General features: G+C 45.2%; 1 protein-coding gene across 4 annotated transcripts in view; it reads right to left on the bottom strand.

Moving 5' to 3' along the window:
* Positions 1-1,519: 1,519 nt before the first annotated feature.
* The window catches only part of LOC147125292 (uncharacterized), a 534,520-nt gene continuing 517,222 nt past the window's right edge, over positions 1,520-18,817 (bottom strand). For all 4 annotated transcript variants that reach the window (XM_086000735.1, XM_086000743.1, XM_086000728.1 and 1 more), the window contains 5 exons: positions 18,090-18,236; positions 15,988-16,104; positions 13,521-13,712; positions 12,252-12,538; positions 1,520-11,155 (listed from right to left, as the gene is read on the bottom strand). In XM_086000735.1, the coding sequence (XP_085856861.1) occupies positions 10,895-11,155; positions 12,252-12,538; positions 13,521-13,712; positions 15,988-16,104; positions 18,090-18,236 (1,004 nt within the window). In that variant the 3' untranslated portion in view covers positions 1,520-10,894. The remainder of the gene's footprint in view (positions 11,156-12,251; positions 12,539-13,520; positions 13,713-15,987; positions 16,105-18,089; positions 18,237-18,817) is intronic.

The following is an 18,817-nucleotide window of genomic DNA, read 5'->3' as shown; positions in this document are numbered from 1 at the left end:
CACCCCAAAAAGGCCAACACTTGACAATTTCCTCTCTTTGTACAAGCTATGTCAACATATTGCCCTGGAATTTGCAGTTATAATGATGGTGAAACTGTCAATGTCACCGTCATTACGTACTGTGTAAAACTGACAGCAACTTCTGGCTCGGGCACATGCTGATAAAACCTGCTTTTTACTTCCTGGTTTGCTGTCTGTGAGAATTCTTCAATGTGATTGGCTGCTCAGCCTGCTTGATGTCATCACTCTTGCTGGACGCCACAGATCCCCTATTGATGGCGCCAGATGGAAAGTCATATCAGAAACAGGAAATTGACACCACAGAGCCCGCTGAAACTTTGTGGGCAGTTTTCTTCAAGGTCGGCAGCAGGCGTTGTCGCTTCGCCGCTGACTGTAAACAGGGCCAATGAGGTGATAGTGTGCACACATATGAAACTGATAAGATAAAATTGATGTTCGATGATGTATGGTGGAATAAATGTTAATGAATTTTATGAATCCTGCTGTTCTTGGATCCATATTTTGTACGTTCTATGCTAGACAATGAACATCTCCAACAAGAGAGAGCCAAGCCACCTTCCTTTGCCATTCAATGGCATTACCATCTCCAAGTCCCCCACCATCAACATCCTGCGGATTACCATTGACCAGAAACTCAGCTGGTCCAGCCACATAAATTCTGTGGCTACTAGAGCAGGTCAGAGGGCATTCTGCAGTGAGCAGCTTACATCCTAACACCCCAATGCCTCTCCACCGCAAGGCACAAGTCAAGATTGTGATGGAATACTTTCCACTTGTCTGGATGAGTGCAGCTGCAATGACGCTCAAAAAACTCCACACCATCCAGATCAAAGCCATCCACATGATTAAACACCCACCACCAAGCACTGTGGCTGCAGTGTGTATTATCTACAGCATGCACTGCAGCAAGTTGCCAAGGCTTCTTCAGCAGCACCTCCCAAACCTGTGACCTTCACCACTGAGACGGCCAAGGGCAGCAGGTGCACGGGGACACCATCACCATCACCAGTGTTCCCTCTAATTTTTTTGGGGGCCGCGCAGCCCATTAAAAATTCTGCGCATGCGCGGTTTTGCCACTTAAAAGCCGGTGAGCCGACTGCGCGGGACCTCCAGAGCGCTGTGCGGCCACGCGGCTGAGCAGCTTAAAGGGAATATTGACCATCACCTCCAAGTTCAGCGCAAGCTGCAATCAGTCGCAATCGAATTTTGCAAAGGGGGCCTCAATCAGGCGTTAGACTCCCTATTTGCTCATGCAAAGGGACCAATGCCTATTTCAGGCACGCGTCCTGGACACCTACGGAGGAGTCCAAACCAAATATGACGGATGGTGCATATCCGACATGGAATGAGCGCGCTCACGCTGTCCGCCATATCGGACCCTTGGGTTCCCTTTATACACTTGTAAAAAGGACACAGTGCAATCCAATTTCCAGGTCTTTAAGTCTTGTCTCCTGCTTTTAATGTGCTACTACTGGTAATAAAAGAATCAACTAAAATGTGAAGGAGATGAAATGTTTATTCTCCAGTATTAGTACATCGGTTAGATCCTTCAAACCTAATACAGTCAGTAGATTATTCAGTTATCTCCACACAGTTGTTAATAGAGTAAAACATGATGAATATTTTAAAGAATTGCATAGAACATGACATTTACCTCAGGATAACACACTATTTGATTGTATCTTCTAACAAACAAAGCTCACCAACTACACCTGCTGTGCAGCAATGGAAGAGTGCAGTGGAAGAATGAAGCCAATGGACAGAGAATCAGGCAGGGTTTAAAGAGGCTATTCGCTATTGCCCATTTGGCACTACAGCCCAGGGCTAACTTTTCTTTTTTGAGACTTTTATTTTAGAAACTCTGCTGTATGTTTCAGTTTGGGGATGGCACTTTGGCAAGATATGCTTTGGCACGACAGGATGTCCTGAATTACACGATGCAGTATTCCGACTATGATCCCCTGCATAAAGAGTTCTGAATCTCAACTTATGCCAATGAATGGAAGTATTGAGAAAGAGCCAGGCACTTCCCTTCAGAGGGAGGGAAAGGAAAAATCAGAGTGCTAATCACCCAATGGAGAGGCAGCTGCCAACCTGTCCTCTTGCCCATAGAATGGTACATAGCATAAAGAGAAGAATAATGACTTATTGGGGTGTTGCATGTTGCTATCATGTCCACTCTTGGTACAATAATAGCACCACCAGGAGCCCAGATCTAAGGTCCAGGACATACACAGTAAGTAGCATTTGGTTCACCAAGTGTTGATTTCATTGAGTTCAGCCTGGCAAAAACAGCAGAGTTTAATAATCATCTGCTTAATAATACTGCAACGGTAAGAAAATAAACCCATTAACAGTACTGATTTAAGAAAATGCAACAAATCTGGCAGAATTAAGCATTCAAATGAGAGACACAGAAGCAGGTTCAGCGTAGAGACTAGTTACTTTCAAGGAGGTTACTGTTTGCATCAAAATAAAAGGGGGCACTGACAGTCGAAAGGTGTTGTATGTCCCACAAATCACTCTGGGGAGTGATCATCAAACTCGCATGGGTGCAAGTCTGTCACAGCAGAAGCTGTGGAAACTATCAGCAAATATGCCATTACAATGACCTATCCTCCCCCAGCTACCTTTCCAATATGTTCAAATTAGTCCTTGTGCTGTCCATGTGGGCACAGAGCAGGTCAAACCTCATGAAAATATGCATTAAAGGATCTCTGTATTTCTTTTATTGCTCATTTTCACTAGAAATTCTGTACCATTCCTTTAGAAGGACAACAACTGGGTTTTCAAGCCAAAAAAATCTGACCGTTTAGTACACAAAACTATACTGGTTATAAGGAATCTGCATTAGTGAGATTCAATAGTACAAAATAAAGTAATCTCTCACTCCTCTCTGTGCAACTCTCAATTCCATTTAGTTAAAAAACTGTCCCTTTAGCAAAAATTTACATTTATAATAAAATTATTTAGCAGAAAACTTGGATTAATTGAAGATTGAAACTTTTTGGGTTGTTGGGTCAGCTCTGGGTACAAGTAAGAAAAAAACTTGTGACAAACTAAACACTGTTTGCTGGAATAACTGGATAAGGCTGGGTTGTGGGTAAGCTCTGTGAGCACCCCTCTGAATGATTGAATATCTTACATTTCTCCAAATTGTATCCATTTTCTGTAACTGAGCGATCTCACTTGCCCTAAATGGGGGCACTGTGGCAAAATATCAGCAGAGAACATTGCATTTAAGTTACTTATAACCTTCTGGATTGTTGCACCCACTTGTTCTTTATTGAAGTTTGCGATCAGGACTATTGATGACGTGGGAAAAGCAATTTTTTCTACAACTATGGGCACTCCTTCTCAACAGCCTCTCAGCTAAAGCACAGATAAAATGCAGAACAAATCCCCCTCTATTCTAAGCCAACATGAACTCCTGAAGACCGTTCCTGCACCAGTTCCCTGTTAAACATCAGCTATGTTTGTGTCCACTCTGAGTAAGATTGCCAGTTTAGTGCCAAATGGTGGGTAGTTTTGTGCTGTGATTGCCCCACTGATTTCACATAGGCCACCTACAGCCTCATAGAGACAGAGAGAGAATAACTCTTGATCACTATCCATTGTTATCGACTATATAAATGCAGTAATGAAAGTAAAATTATTTTGCCCACATATGACTGAAATCTGGCCACTTTTTAAAGTACAGTATTTGGGGTTTGATTCTGCCATCTCATGGCCCCAACAAGGGATATATACATGAGGGGTACATGGGTTGGAGACAGAGGTACAACACTGTAGCCCCGATTCTCCAACCCATACTCCCTGGGAGTGCACATTCCCCGATGGGAGCATAGGATTGAAGGATTAGCTCTGTAATGTTTAACCTGGATTTTACGTGAAGGCAAAGGTACATTAAAAGGAACAGAGAATTAACTTTTGGATCATCAACCCTACAAAATTAATAACCTGCTCAAAATGAGAAGCAATGCTGCCTTTCGTTCTATAAATTCAATATGGTGCCTGTCAGAGTCCATTGTAACACCCTTCACTGTAATGTTTTTGAAGTATTTTAAAGGCTTGATCCAAGTCACATATTTGAACCACAGAATCATACAGCACAGGAGGCCATTCGGCCCATCGTACCTGTGCCAGCTCTTTGTTTGCGCTATCCAAGTAATCCCATTCCTTGCTCTTCCACATAGCCCTGTAATTTTTTTCCCTTCAAGTGTTTATCCAATTCTCTTTTGAATGTTATTATTGCATCTGCTTCCACCACCCTTTCAGGCAATGGTTGAAGTAGTTAAAAATTCTGAAAACATTAAAGCCCCATTTACATCCTAGTTCCCAATGTAGCAATGGTGTCAATGCGGTACAATAATGTTTACGGCAGGACAGACTATCTTAAGAGCTGGTTTCACTCATGTATCCAAAGGAACTGCTGCCACTGGGAATGGATGTTGCAGGTTGCTATTCTTTCTGCCTGTAAAGGCCAATAGTGTGGTTTGTACATAGGCCATTTTGATGAGGCACTCAGAGGAACACTACTCAAGGACAGTGGAAGTACTGTGGCTCTTGCTCCCAGCAAGATCACAATACAAGTATAGATGAGGGCTGCAGACAGCCCACCTTAGTTCCATCCAAAACAAAACATATACCCCCATTACGTTGTCTAACCGTACCTTGAATGAATCGAAGGTTTCTGCCTACACTACCCTACTCGGAAGATCATTCCCAGTTTTGATCATTTTTTTGTGTAAAGAAATTCTTCCTGACATCTGTCCTAAATTGTCCATTTTCAATTTTTGCCTATGCCTCCTTGTTCTAGTAGCTTGGCTTATAAGAAGACAACCTTGGAATCATACTCCAGTTCATCTCATCTATACCACACTAGAATAGCATCAATGGAGCTCTAATCAGTGCTGAACTTTCTGACTGGGTTTGAGCATCCACGACTAGGAACGACATCGATCTTGCTTCAGCTTTCTGGCAGTTGGCTGGATACCTCAGCTGAGCAGGTCCTTTCCAGTCAGGGACCCAATGAAGTTAGGTTTCTAGCAAGCTACTTTTGCATTGGCAAAATGAAGACTACCTCCATGCACATAAAAGATAGTTAAATCAAATCCCTTTATCAGGCTTTAGATTCAAATTTGTCCTCCGTAAAAAAAAATACAGGATAAATTCAGCATTTCTGTGCTCCCAGTGATGAAACGTGCTCGAAGGGAGCGAAGTTCTGAAGAACTGTAATTGACCCACGTTCCCTTGGAGCACGGCTTTCTGCTGAGAGTGTGGGATCACTGGTGATTCCACTTGAAGCACACAAGACAAGACTACATGGCTGCATCACCTCAAAGGGCCCCAATTTAGTACTGTGCATTTATTTATCTTACAAGGCTATAGAGCCTTTTCTAAAATCAATCGTTAACTTCTTGGTGAACTTTTATGCTCATCAAGGTGAGGGATGTTACATAGAATGTACAGCACAGAAACAGGCCACTCGGTCCAAGCCGGTGTTTATTTCTAGGAAATGGAACACTTCCTCAATTAGGGCACCTAGTATTCCCAGCTTGGCTGGAGATTCCCATAGTCTGTCCCAACAAGATGCCTTAATTTTAACCTTGGAAAAGGATTTCATAGTCCAGCAAGTTGTCTGGAAAAGGATTTCATAATCCAGCAAGTTATCATTTCCAGTTCCCCATGGAGTATATGCAGTATAACGTGGGTAAATGTGAAGTTATCCACTTTGGTAGGAAAAACAGAAAGGCAGAGTATTATTTAAATGGTGATAGATTGGGAAATGTTGATGTACTGAGGGACCTGGGTGTCCTTGTACACCAGTCACTGAAAGCAAACATACAGGTGCAGCAAGCAGTTAGGATGGCAAATGGTAAGTTGGCCTTCATTGCAAGAGGATTTGAGTACAGGAGCAAGGATGTGTTACTACAGTTATACAGGGCCTTGGTGAGACCACACCTGGAGTACTGTGTGCAGTTTTGGTCTCCTTACCTAAGAAAGGATATACTTGCCATAGAGGGAGTGCAGCGAAGGTTCACCAGACTGATTCCTGGGATGGCAGGACTGTCGTATGAGGAGAAATTGGGTCAACTAGGCCTGTATTCACTAGAGTTTTAAAGAATGAGGGGATCTCATTGAAACATATAAAATTCTGACAGGGCTAGACAGACTGGATGCAGGGAGGATGTTTCCTGTGGCTGGGGGGTCTAGAACAAGGGGTCACAGTCTCAGGATACAGGGTAGGACATTTAGGACTGAGATGAGGAGAAAGTTCTTCACTCAGAGAGTGGTGAACCTGTGGAATTCTCTACCACAGAAGGCTGTGGAGGCCAAGTCACTGAATATATTTAAGAAGGAGATGGATAGATTTCTAGACACAAAAGGCATCAAAGGGTGTGGGGGAGAGAGCGGGAATATGGTATTGAGATAGAGGATCAGCCATGATCATATTGAATGGCGGAGCAGGCTCGATGGGCCGAATCCTGCTCCTAGTTTTCTATGTTCTATGTTTCTATGAGTAGAATTGCCAGTTAGTGCCAAATTTGGGGCAATTTTGCACTTTTAGCCTACCCCCTCTAGGAATTTCCGCGACCGGTGGGCGCCGCAGGGACTGGAGTGCATTATCAACCCGGAAAACCAAATTTTAATTTGATTTGTTAAGTTTTAGTTGAACTTCTGTTTATTTACAGTCCAATTGGGTTTTTTGGGTCCAAACAAAAAGAGTGCCCCCTCCAGGAACTGAGTTGAGACTAACCCAAACTCATCTTATACAAGTCCCTTAATGTCAGCAGACAGAGGAGATTATACAGAGCCCTTTTGACAAGACATGAGTTTATTGGTTTAGTTTTAATTGGCAGTTTATATCTCTGCAATGTCACTGGCCAAGGAAAAGCAATGCTGCCTGGTTAGCAATTAACATTTGGCCATTTGTTTTAGCAATTATAAATTGAATTTATACAACTTCAGAGTCTTTTAATACAAACATTTAAATTTAAAATTTCAGTAGTACCAAATATCATTTAAAAATATAAACCTGATAGTAGTAATCCTGTATATATAGGTATCATGCAACAACAAAAAAAAGTTGAAATTTGGAATTGTTTACTTGTTTAAAACGAGAGAGATGTTACAGACACAACGACAAGAGTACAATTAAGAGCAATTCATCTGAATTCTGAAATGTACATTCTTCCCTAACCATCTATAGATGGCAGGGCTGATGTTAAGGAGGGGGTAAGGGGGCAATTTTCTCACTGAGTGAAACATTCAGGGACTCACAGGTAGGCTCGAAGAATTACCGTCTGAACCCCTGATACCGTTCCATAAGAAAACTGGGTTGAAGGCTCTTGCAGTGAAACAATATAAAATAGCACCATTGTGAATACAAACATTTGTGGCATTTTAAAACTATGTTGTTTTTCTTTTACACAACAGGGGGTTGACACTGTCTTGACTTTGAAGTGGTGTAGGCACACAATTTTTCAATTTGATCTTGTGTCACTTGAGGACTTGGAAAATCTACCCTCAGAACTTAAGCCATAATCCAAATCCTTACCAGGCCTCTCTTTTTGCCATGTTCTCCGTTGGGTTTTGAACATGACAAAAGATTGCAACCCCACATCTTAACACATTTGAGCTTGCTACCCAATTCAAAAACACCGCTGTTCATGAAGATCCTTTAGGGTGAGGGGCAGTTTCTTAGCTTAATTGCCTTTTCTGTTCCCGACACATCCCTCTCACGTATTCTTAATTAAAAGCAAAACCCTCGACCGTAGTACAAAAGGCTACCTCTGAAAGAAAAGCACCATGTTCCGTGAAGCCAGCTTCAGTACTCAGTAAAAAGTCACCGTGGTGACCCATGGCTTCTTTGGTTTGTAAATACTTAGCAATGGAGGAGTGGACACTGTCTCAGCAAATCGCTATCACGTAAAGCACAGGAGCCACTCATCACCGTACCGCACGCTCATGACTGACATTAAATTATCGTAGTTTAGCAGTTTACAGACGTGACAAAAATGACTCAAGCTGACGTCACATGCAACCAACACAATGGTAGCTTCTCAACACAGACTGCACCAATGTGTCACATTTCTGAAATAAAGGAAAAGCTCTAGTAACTATATTTCAGGGTGTGACAGGGTCCCTTTCATTTGATCCGACCAATATACCAAATTCTTTTCGAAGCCCCTCTCATCTCTGTAAACAACTTTCTCCAGGCAAAGGGGAGACAAAGGCCTAGAAATTCAGTTGGCGCCGCGCCAGGGCTTTAGCGCCGGAAAGTTAGCGCCGGCGCTAAGTCCCCCTGCGCGCGCCAAAAATTCAGTAGCGCCGCGCCCAAACGGCTGCCGGCGCTACTGAAGGGTGTTTGCGCCTGAAAATGGGCGCTACCTGCCGCTTTGCGGCGCTATTCCGGCGCTGCGGCGCCCGATGCGGTGCGGCAGGCTCGGGAAGTGCAGGCCTCCTCCTTCAGTTAAGGAGGAGCTGCCTGAACCCGCCCGCTGGCCGGTAAACTCATCAGAAAAATGAGCCCGGCACCTCGGGGAAGTGCCGGGCTCGCAGCCCGGAAGCATCTGTTCCGCGGGGGGGGTGGTGGAGGAGTCCGGGGAGGGAGGTGCGGGCAGGCGGCCGGCGGGAAAGCGGCCGGCCGCCGCGCGACCTTAAGGCGCAGGCGCTAACTGATGTAAGACTCTGTTGCCAGAGTCTTAGTTGCGGCTGCCACGGGCGAGGCGGCCGCAACTGAATTTCGGCGCTGGGGCCCGTCGGCATGGCAACCGGGACGCTGCGCACACCGATGACGTCATCGGTGCCGGCGCAGCGCAACCGGTCTACCGCCGATTCTAGGGCCCCAGGGAATTTCTAAACTGGCCATAACTCCGGCGCTAGGCCCTCTAGCGCCTCAAATGCGGCGCTAAGGCTACTCAATTTCTAGGCCAAAGTCCTCTGTACCTACTGGCAAGTATTTATTGACTAGCTCTATTCTATAATGAACGCAAGGATGCATGTGCACTGTATTTTCATTCACTGTTACTATCATCGATTAAATGCTGAGATGTGCACCAGTGCACAACGCTTGCCGAGCCTGCCAGGGGTTTTACATCATTGTGTTATCTAATAATTGACATTGAATCCACAACTGAATGTGCCAAAACAGACCAGTCCATACCAAAACCAATTAAGAAAATGTTCAACTTCTTGTGGGAGGCGGAGATGGGGGCAGGCACAATCTGGAATAAAGGGTTCTGTGCTAACATGAAATGGTGACTGAGAGACTTCACTATGTTAGCCAAAGTCAACTGAAGTTGCTGCAGGCAACACATCTGCTATTTAACCACTGCAGTCAGTTTTCAGTACAGCTGAGTGTTCACTTCCAACCTCCTGACTTGTCGGTTAAAAGTTTGCATTTTAGAGGCTGGAAACAAAAGCAGGAGGAGCACCATTGAGCAAACACGAACGAAAGCCAGTCAGATACATCAGTGCAGGGTTGTATGTGTCTATCATTTCTTAGTAACAGTATCTATGTCAAATCTATCCTGTGGTAGGAGGAAGGGAGAAAGCAGGGCAACAATTGCACTTTCTGAGGTAGCCGTGAGCTTTAAAAAGAGCACCTTTGTGATGAGTAAACGTGAAACTTCCACAACATTCTTAGTTTCCTGTTCGTCCTTCTCCCTCCCTTTTCTGCTGCGACTTATGAACTGAGAAGTGCAGGTGATAGCTTTAAACCTAGTCGCACACAAGTTGGCCATCGTGGAAAGCTGCACCCCTTTTTTTTGCTGGGCCCGAGCTGATCAACTCAAAAGCCATCTTGTACAATTAGGCATGTACATGAAAAAACAGTATTTTTTTGTCTTTGTGACAATTGCAAAAAACGTTACCATTTCGGGAGAGTAAATTGTAGGGATTTTTTGTTGTGGGGGGGGGGTGCGCGGAGGAGGGACGCATCCGTTAAAATTAAATTCCACAATAATGCAAACTAATGTATTTACAGTATATATAAAAGCCTTCTAAACACAGACTAGTTTATCTTCAGTGGAGAAGTGTAATATGTAAATACATTGTATTGTCTGGCATCTTTCATTCAGCACCTAGATCCCCTAGCTCCCATGTAAGAGTTTTGTGATACAGCTTAGAGGAGGTGAACTGCAACACAAGCCCATTGAAATTTAATGGCAAAGAGGAAAATGCTTTTGTGTCATGCCAACTTGGAGAGGGGAGCCATGTGTGATAATGCCAGGCAAGTGCAGGCACCATGTAGAGGAACACTATGAACAGTTGCGGGGAAAAAAAGTAACAGGTAATTAGCGGAGATGCTTTGAAAATACCTCTCACCTTCATTCCCAATTTTTTTAAATGCCTGCGACAGAGCTGGGATTTTATTGTGGGCAGGGGTAGCGTGCAGTACGGCACAGCCCATCAGAAGTGCCTGAGAAGCTTGAACCAGACTTTGCTTTACATAAACTAATGCAAACCATCCTGCACCCTGTTACTGTCTACTGAACTCTACATTCAGCCTCATACACAGTATTGCTCACTGCATTCAAGCACAGGCCTGATCTGTGCTAAAGGGGGCTACTGAAAATAAACCGCACCTGAATAGATTGGATCAGACCAGGCCCAGTAAATGTTGGTGCTGGCTGATCCCTTACTTGATTGCTCATGTGGAAGCTCGGTAGGCTAACAAAATGGGGGCTTTGCGCAGCGGTAGGAATCAACTCGCACCATTTTAATTTTTATACAATCCGTTTTAGAAACCATCTCCTCCTAATATACAATGTTCGTAAAGCCAGCCGCCGATTCATTGGAGAGGCCCGCTGCACCTGCCGGCTGAGCAAGAGTCACGTCAGCGGGGAAAATTCAAGCCAGCCGGCCGCTACAAGTACTTCATGCAGACTTGGCAGCGGCTGACCCGCGTCCGCAGCTGGCCCGCCTTCAGCGTCTCCGAGGGCGGCGACTCCATGAACTGCCGGCTCGCCTCCACGATCGTCAGCCAGAAGCTGTACTTGTTGGAAAAGTAGTGGCACGTGCCGCGGGCGCCGTTGCATTCGATGAAGGGCGTGGCGCGGAAGTCCTCCAGGCAGGAGCCTGGCGACACGAGAGACTGGCCCCCGCCTTCAGCGCCAGCAGCTGTGTGCTGGGAAGAAAAAGCATTCAAATGAATGGCGTTAAATGTTATTGTGACTGACTATCTTAACAATTATTGCCGCTTCTAAATCAAATTGATGGCGTTTTAACAATATCCACCCATTATTCTAACTACTCGAACCCATTCCTTCCCCACAACTGTGCAACCCCTTACCCCCCCCACATTTTCCTTCCTCCGTTACCCTTTGAAACCCAAAGCTTGGTGTCACCTAACTTCTACTTCTTGATTCATCTCATCTTCTCTGCTACTCTTTTCAACCTTGGCGGTGTGCACTTTGACCCTGAACCTTTTGTTTCAACTGAAACAAGAGTTAAACAAAATAAGAGGCACACACAAGGACAGGACACGGAGAAGTGGCATTCTGAGATGGTTTCTGAATGATATGCTTGGGCTCTGCTGTTGGCACGGTGGGAATGTACTGCCAGGTGTGGTATTGCGCCAGGGTCCCAGATTCAATCCTAAGTCCGTGTAAGTTAGCTGATATCAGCTTGGGCGGATGATGCAGTATTATAGATCATCAAAGCACCTCTGGACTAGAGGAGGGGAGGTGGGGTGGGGGAAGAAATCAGCCAAAGATCCCACTCCTGACCATTATCCAGGGACCCTTACTGAAATGTGTGTGCATGGACAACAGGACAGGACAGGACAGGGTAGAGTTTGGCTGTGATGCCATCCAAGGTGAAATAGCCTGTTGACACTCGCTGCCTAGACTGACACATGGACACTTGGATGATGCATCACAAGGTGGGTAGGGAAGCGGGAGAAAACTGGTGAAAAATCCTACAAAATCAATAAAATAACTAGAAATGACCAATACCTGGTATAAATGCTTGTGTGAGGCTAGCCGTTTTCTTTTCATTGCTGAGCCCCTGAAGTCCTCATCTCTATCCTGCTCAACAGAGTTGGGAGAGTACTTTGCCCTCTGGCAAGCTGTCTGCTGGGTCGTACCTGCCACCACCACCACCTGCTGCTGCTAACTCGTGCTGGGCGTCCAACTATGTGCAAACCCTTCTAGCACCCTGTCTAACCCACACGGAGTGCCAATGCCAAAAGGCAGTTTCTGCCAAAAGAAGTTTGCACTAACCATGAGGAAGGAGTAGCCTATCCAGAGACTCCGCCAACCTTCGGGACACTGCGGAATGGTTATGTCCTGGCTGTGCACGGCAATGGCCTGAGATGGCACCTCGCAGACTGAGCAGCGACTGATGTACTGTCGGATCTGCAGGTTGGAAACGGGCATCATGGGGATGGGGGCAGTGGTAGAAAGCCAATAGGACTTGTCGTTCCTGTTTGCGTAGTGGCACACCTCGTCAACGTTACAGTACAGGAAAGGCATAGTGGTGAAGCGAGGCAAGCACGAGCCAGCCATTCCTGTAGAAGAGGGAAGACAAGAGTTTTTAAAAACAAGTACATACCGTTACCAGACTGCAAGAGTGTGTCACATGGTCGCTGGTACAATACTATATTCAACAGCTTTGTTCGACATAAACCACGTGCCTCTCCATCAATGATTAACTTTTAAAATGTAATTTTTCCCTGATAAACGCAGGCCCGGTTTCTTCCTCTTAAGGTGTTGACTCATGCTGGGGACACTCCACGGGCACCAGCTGGCATCTTGTACCTTCCCCAGAAAGCCAATCTTCACACGTATGCCACAGACAGTGCTTGGCGACAGGCTGTCTGTCTACAGGAGGCCAAGTGCTAGTCGGCCTTCACCAGAGGTGCACATACACACTTCAGTTTGGGACCAGGACTGGAAACCCTTGTTGCTTTTATCCTTTCAGAGTTCAGCAGGGCGGAGGTCAATTGTAGCACCTTGTAGTACTCTAGGTGAGAGCAGCCAACTCCCAACATTGACCCCAGGGATTTTCCTGGGCTATGGGGCTTAGCTCCACAGTGGGCCGTGCATTTGTCCAGTGAGCCACCAAGCGAGCCGCTACCTTTTCCTTTAAGGAAGGATCCCACCACGAGCCATTTAAAAATCAACCGGTTAAAAATAATCCGTATCATTACTTTCAACATTGACATCCTTTTCTGTCATTGCTATTGATTTTTTAATTTCTTTTTTTGCATGAACAATGCGTGTTGATGAGACTGTCTGGAGGGAATGGTTCATATGCGGTACTGAGCTGCAGACTATGAAGGAACTGTATTCAAATACACTCAGGTGCAGCCACAGCACTCTGGGTTAATGGTGATGTTGATGGACATTAATTGCAGCTTCTTCACGCTGCCTCTTTAAGCTCGGGCATTCTGTGTCATGAAGTTGATGTGATCCTATTGCAGGATTCCGCTGGTTTATTTTTGTTTTGCTGGGGGGGGGGGGGGTGGTGGAGGGGCTCCGTGCACTCACCCAGATCCTGGTTGTGCGCCTTTTCTTGTCCTTCCACAAACAGCAAGCTGTATCCGTCCCACAATCTGTTCATCCCCAGTGGGCAGGGCGGCACATTATCCGACTGACTGTGCTTCACCAGCGTGTAGCCCACATTCACACTGCGAGCTGATATTCCCGGCAGCCCCGCCGAACCCGGCTTCCCAGGGTAACCTGGGGAAAAAAAAGAATGAATAAAGAAAAAGTGGTCTGTGGCTCTTCAAATGCCAAAGTACTGGAAACCCATATTCTTGCTTATTGTTTTCTTGTGCACATTATGTGGGTACAGCTGTGCTTTTGGCGGTTATTGAATTTTTTTAATTTAATGGGAGCTCTGTATGAGCATTTGGGACTCAAATACACGCTGAAATCAACTGATTCCATGCAGCCTCTCATTGACTGTGACAGCTGCGGCTCAGCGACAGCACTCTCACCTCTACTGCAGGACTGCTGCACTGTTGGAGGTGTCGTCTTTCGGATGTTACATCAAACTGAGGCCCCGTCTGCCCTCACAGGTGGACATAAAATATCCCATGAAACTATCTGAACTGTCCTAGTCAATAGTTATCCCTCAATGAACATTGTTAAAAAAAAACAGATTATCTGATCATTATCACATTTCTGTTTGTGGGACCTGGCTGTACACATATTGGCTGCTGCATTTCCTACATTACATTTTGCGGCGGCGCTAAACACTACCGCCACGATCTCCTGCGCCGGCAGATCGTGACATCAGTCGAGTGCGCAACGCCCCGGTAGCGCCCCGGACCAGATATTGAGTGGCGCCCCCTGCCTTACTGCCTGCCGCTAGCAACGACAGGTTGAGGGGAACGTTTTGCAGTCAGAAAGGGACTGGGGGAGGGCTATTTAAAGGTGACCGCTTCCTGCCTTTTTTTGTTGGTGACATTTTTGCACCACGCATTCTGAGAGAGAGGGAGAGAGACTTCTGGAGAGATTCAATGCTGTGTGAAGGAGTTTTGGGTACTGAGCAGCACTTTGCAGGTTCATTTTGATTTGTCCTTCCTTGCTTCGCCAGCGCTCTGAGGTAGCGCCTCACTCCTCGGCCTTTGCGCCTTAAGACAGATGTGAAGCGCCTGATTTAGCGCTCCAATCACCTCCAGGGGCGATAAAAGCCAAGTTTGCCGTCGGAGGCAATAATTAGCGCCAGGCGCTAAACTTTGCACACGGCCGATAATGGCGCCCCAAATGGGGCGATACTGAGTTTGTCCCCCATAGAGTACAAAAGCAAGGAAGATGTGCTAAACCTTAATAAATCACTAGCTTAGGCCTCAGCTGGAGTATTGTGTCTAATTCTGGGAACCAACAACAACACAAAGTGCATTTATATAGCATCTTTAACCAGTGAAATTTCCCACGGCGCTCCACAGGAACGTTATCAAACAAAATTTGACACCGAGCCACTTAAGGAGATATTAGGGCAGGTGATCAAAAGCTTGGTCGTAGAGGTAGATTTTAAGTAGCATCTTAAAGGAGGAGAGAGAGGTAGAGAGGTTTAGGGAGAGAATTCCAGAGCTTAGGGCCTAGGCAGCCACCAATGGTGGAGTGATGAAAATCGGGGGTGATCAAGAGGCCAGAATTGGAGAAGCGCAGAGATCTCGGAGGGTTGTAGGGATGCAGTAGGTTACAGAGATAGAGAGGGGTGAATCCATGGAGGGATTTGAAAACAAGAATAAGAATTTTAAAATTGAGGCATTGCCAGACCAGGAGCCAATGTACATCAGCAAACACAGAGGTTATGGGTGAATGGGACTTGGTGTGAGTTAGAATATGGGCAGCACACTCTAGGAAGGATGTCAAGACATTGGAGAGGGTGCAAAGGAGATTTTCTAGAAAGGTACCAGGGATGAAGACTAGAGAAGCTGAGGTATTTTAGTTTTCTATGTTTTTCAAATAAAAAGCACTTTGGAGCACCAAGATGAGACACCACAGATTGATGGGACAAGATTTACACCCAAATTCTCCTGCATGCCGAGTTCCCTATCTCAGTCCTGCTTGTTGTTTACCCACAGAGTGAAAGGGGAATTCATTTGAGGCTGCTCATATGCACCTCCTAGTGGCCAACTTCACATCTATCTTGGTAGAGTTCCAGGAACAGAATGATCATCAATTTTCTTTGCCATGGCTGGTGCATAGTGCATGAAAACAAGAGCATTTTTAAGCAAATAATGCAACAATAACAATTTTCCACAACCTGTATCTGTGGCAAGATATTCAGACAGCTCAAGCACAAAGAACCTCACAATGAAGAGAAGGGTCTGTGATATGATGACAATGACAAAGAGAAACTTTTATAATAATTGTTATTCTTCATCCTTAAAACTATTCAATTAAACTATTGGGTTAGAATATTAAAGGAGTCAAAACCAACAGGATGGTACTATTTTAAGTATAGACGTCTGGTTTTAAATTGTTTGCGTATTCCACTTACCTTCTAATCCAGGTGGTCCAGGATATCCGTCCAGGCCTGGATCTCCCAGAGAACCTGGAGGGCCAGGATAACCATTTGGTCCCACTCTACCTGGTGTTCCTGGCTGACCTTTGATGCCTGCATTACAAAGAAACAAAGCGAAAGAAAACTTCCCATCTACACAACTCCAGCGGTGCTCACGTTTAATTCTCAAAGGGAGTCTGCACACAGCATCAAAGTGGAATCGCGAGGTGGCACCAAAGTAGAGCTACTTTGAGCCATCCCATTGGAACATTATGTCAAGGCTTCCTTTGAAAATCACGAGTATGGGCAACACTGCAAATCGCAACTGGAACATAAACACACCAACGTTCAATGTCTTGGATTAAACAATGGCTACTTGGAGGAGGTACCAGAGGATGGTGGTATAGAAGGCACAATACCCTAGTACAGCAACAAGTTCTCATGAGAGTAAGGGAGAAAAGTAGAATAATTCACCGTAAATTATTTTACTTTAGAATATTTGCATTCTACCAAACTACTCATGATGTAACAGCAATAAGCAGGCAGGGAAAGGGTCCAGCGATGAGTTTTACTCGGCCATACTGTTCTGCCTCATACAAGAACAAATCCTAGCTTGCCTTTAATCAGTCTCATTCAATAACATGCATAATTCGAAAACAGAGTCCACTTGTAATGAAAAAATCCTAACTCCCTTGCAGATTCCCATTAGCAAAATGACCCAACCCAGTATGAAACTGAGACATACAGGAGGATGACATTGGTTAAAGTAGCCTCAAAATGCCACAATTTGCTTTAAACATAGCATTTAATGGCGTATTAATGCTGTATTATAGAACACAAAGAATAGATGTTTTGATTCTTTTCATGTTAGATGAATGTATTGTTTTGGCAGATTGGAAAGCACAGTACCAGCATGTGAAATCCCTTGTACACGTGCCTTGGAATTAATGTAGACGTCTCTGCTCCAAATATACCATCCTAAAAAAATATTCCTTCTTCCTGCATTCTCACTGTGTCTCTCACTCTAATTAATTCTTTGCCAGGATCTCACAACAGTGGATCTCCTTGGAGTAAACTGTTCTTCACCATGTGGTCTGTGATCTAGCGGAGTGGATCGCCCGCCCGTTATAGAGCTGCCCAATTTTCATCCCATTCGGCCCCTTGAGCCTGTTCCGCCATTTAATGAGATCATGGCTAATCATCCAAATTCAGTACCCTGTCCCTGCTTTCTCCCCATATCCCTTGATCCCCTTAGCCTTATTCCTTCTTGAATATATTTAATAAGTTGGCCTCAACTGCCTTCTGTGGTGGAGAATTCCACAGGTTCGCCACTCTCTGGGTGAAGAAATTCCTCCTCATCTCAGTCCTAAATGGCTTACCTCTTATCCTTAGACTGTGACCCCTGGTTCTGGACTCCCTGACCATCGGGAACATCCTTCCTGCATCTAGTCTGTCTAGTCCTGTTAGAATTTTATAAGTTTCAATGAGATCCCCTCTCATTCTTCTAAACTCTAGCGAACATAAGCCTAATCGACTCAATCTCTCTTCATACGTCATTCCTGCCATCCCAGGTATCAGTCTGGTGAATCTTCGCTGCACCCACTCCATGGCAAGAACATCCTTCCTCAGATAAGGTGACCAAAACTGCACACAATACTCAAGGTGTGGTCTCACCAAGGCCCTGTACAACTGCAGCAAGACATCCTTGCTCCTATACTCGAATCCTCTCGCAATGAAGGCCAACATACCATTTTAATGGGATGGAAAACCAGTAGGCTCTTTAACAGGCAGGTGATCCACTCCGCCATTGCCCATGCAGTGAAGACGAACAGGTATCCCATTACCTCCCTCAGCTTTCCCTTCTTTCTACAATTTAAAAGGTTTTTAAAGCCCAAGTCTGGGGGTGGGGGCAGTGGTCACCTAACCACAACTTCTACATTTATGTCACCTTCTCTCCAACCTTTTTGTTGTTGACCCTAATACTTTTCCGCACTGTGGCCCTTGGCCATTCGTTTAATCTATAAACAACTTGACTGATGTGAAATGTAACTAACGTAATGACATTTATAACACATGACATGCTTGACAGTCAAACCTACCTGGAAATCCTAAATAACCAAGGCTACCTGGGTCTCCCTGAGGACCTGACTCTCCATTATATCCTGGGAGGCCTGGATGACCTGGGATTGGGGGCGACTCTTCGATATCTGTTGGCCGTCCTGGGAAGCCCGGATTTCCTGGATAGCCTGTATGGAACACAGTGATACATAGGTAATATACTGTGTAAAGAAAGAGAATGACTGGATATATGCTGATAACAAATGTTCTAAAAGCAGAACATGGTCAGATCATAAGAAATAGGAGCAGGAGTAGGCCATACGGCCCCTTGAGCCTGCTCCGCCATTCAATAAGATCATGGTTGAACTTCTACCTCAACTCCACTTTCCCGCCCGATCCCCATATCCCTTGATTCCCTTAGTGCCCAAGAACCTATCGATCTCAGTCTTGGATATACTCAGCAACTGAGCATCCACAGCCCTCTGGGATAGAGAATTCCAAAGATTCACAACTCTCTGAGTGAAGAAATCTTTCCTCATCTCAGTTCTAAATGGCCAACCCCTTAACCTGAGGCTATGACCCCCAGTTCTAGACTCTCCAGCCAGGGGAAACAGCCTCTCAGCATCTATCCTGTCAAGCCCTCTAAGAATTTTATACATTTCAATGAAATCACCTCTCATTCTTCTAAACTCCAGAAAATATAGGCCCATTCTATTCAATCTCTCAAATCCAAAGAGTTGAGAGATTTGCAGCGAAACATGGTATTTAT

Source organism: Somniosus microcephalus, chromosome 1 (assembly GCF_052327205.1).
Source record: "Somniosus microcephalus isolate GS21.2 chromosome 1, FLI_Smic_1.0, whole genome shotgun sequence".
In the NCBI taxonomy this organism is placed as follows: domain Eukaryota; kingdom Metazoa; phylum Chordata; class Chondrichthyes; order Squaliformes; family Somniosidae; genus Somniosus; species Somniosus microcephalus.
The sequence above is the reverse complement of the archived record's forward strand: the minus strand, read 5'-3'. Positions and strand labels throughout refer to the sequence as shown.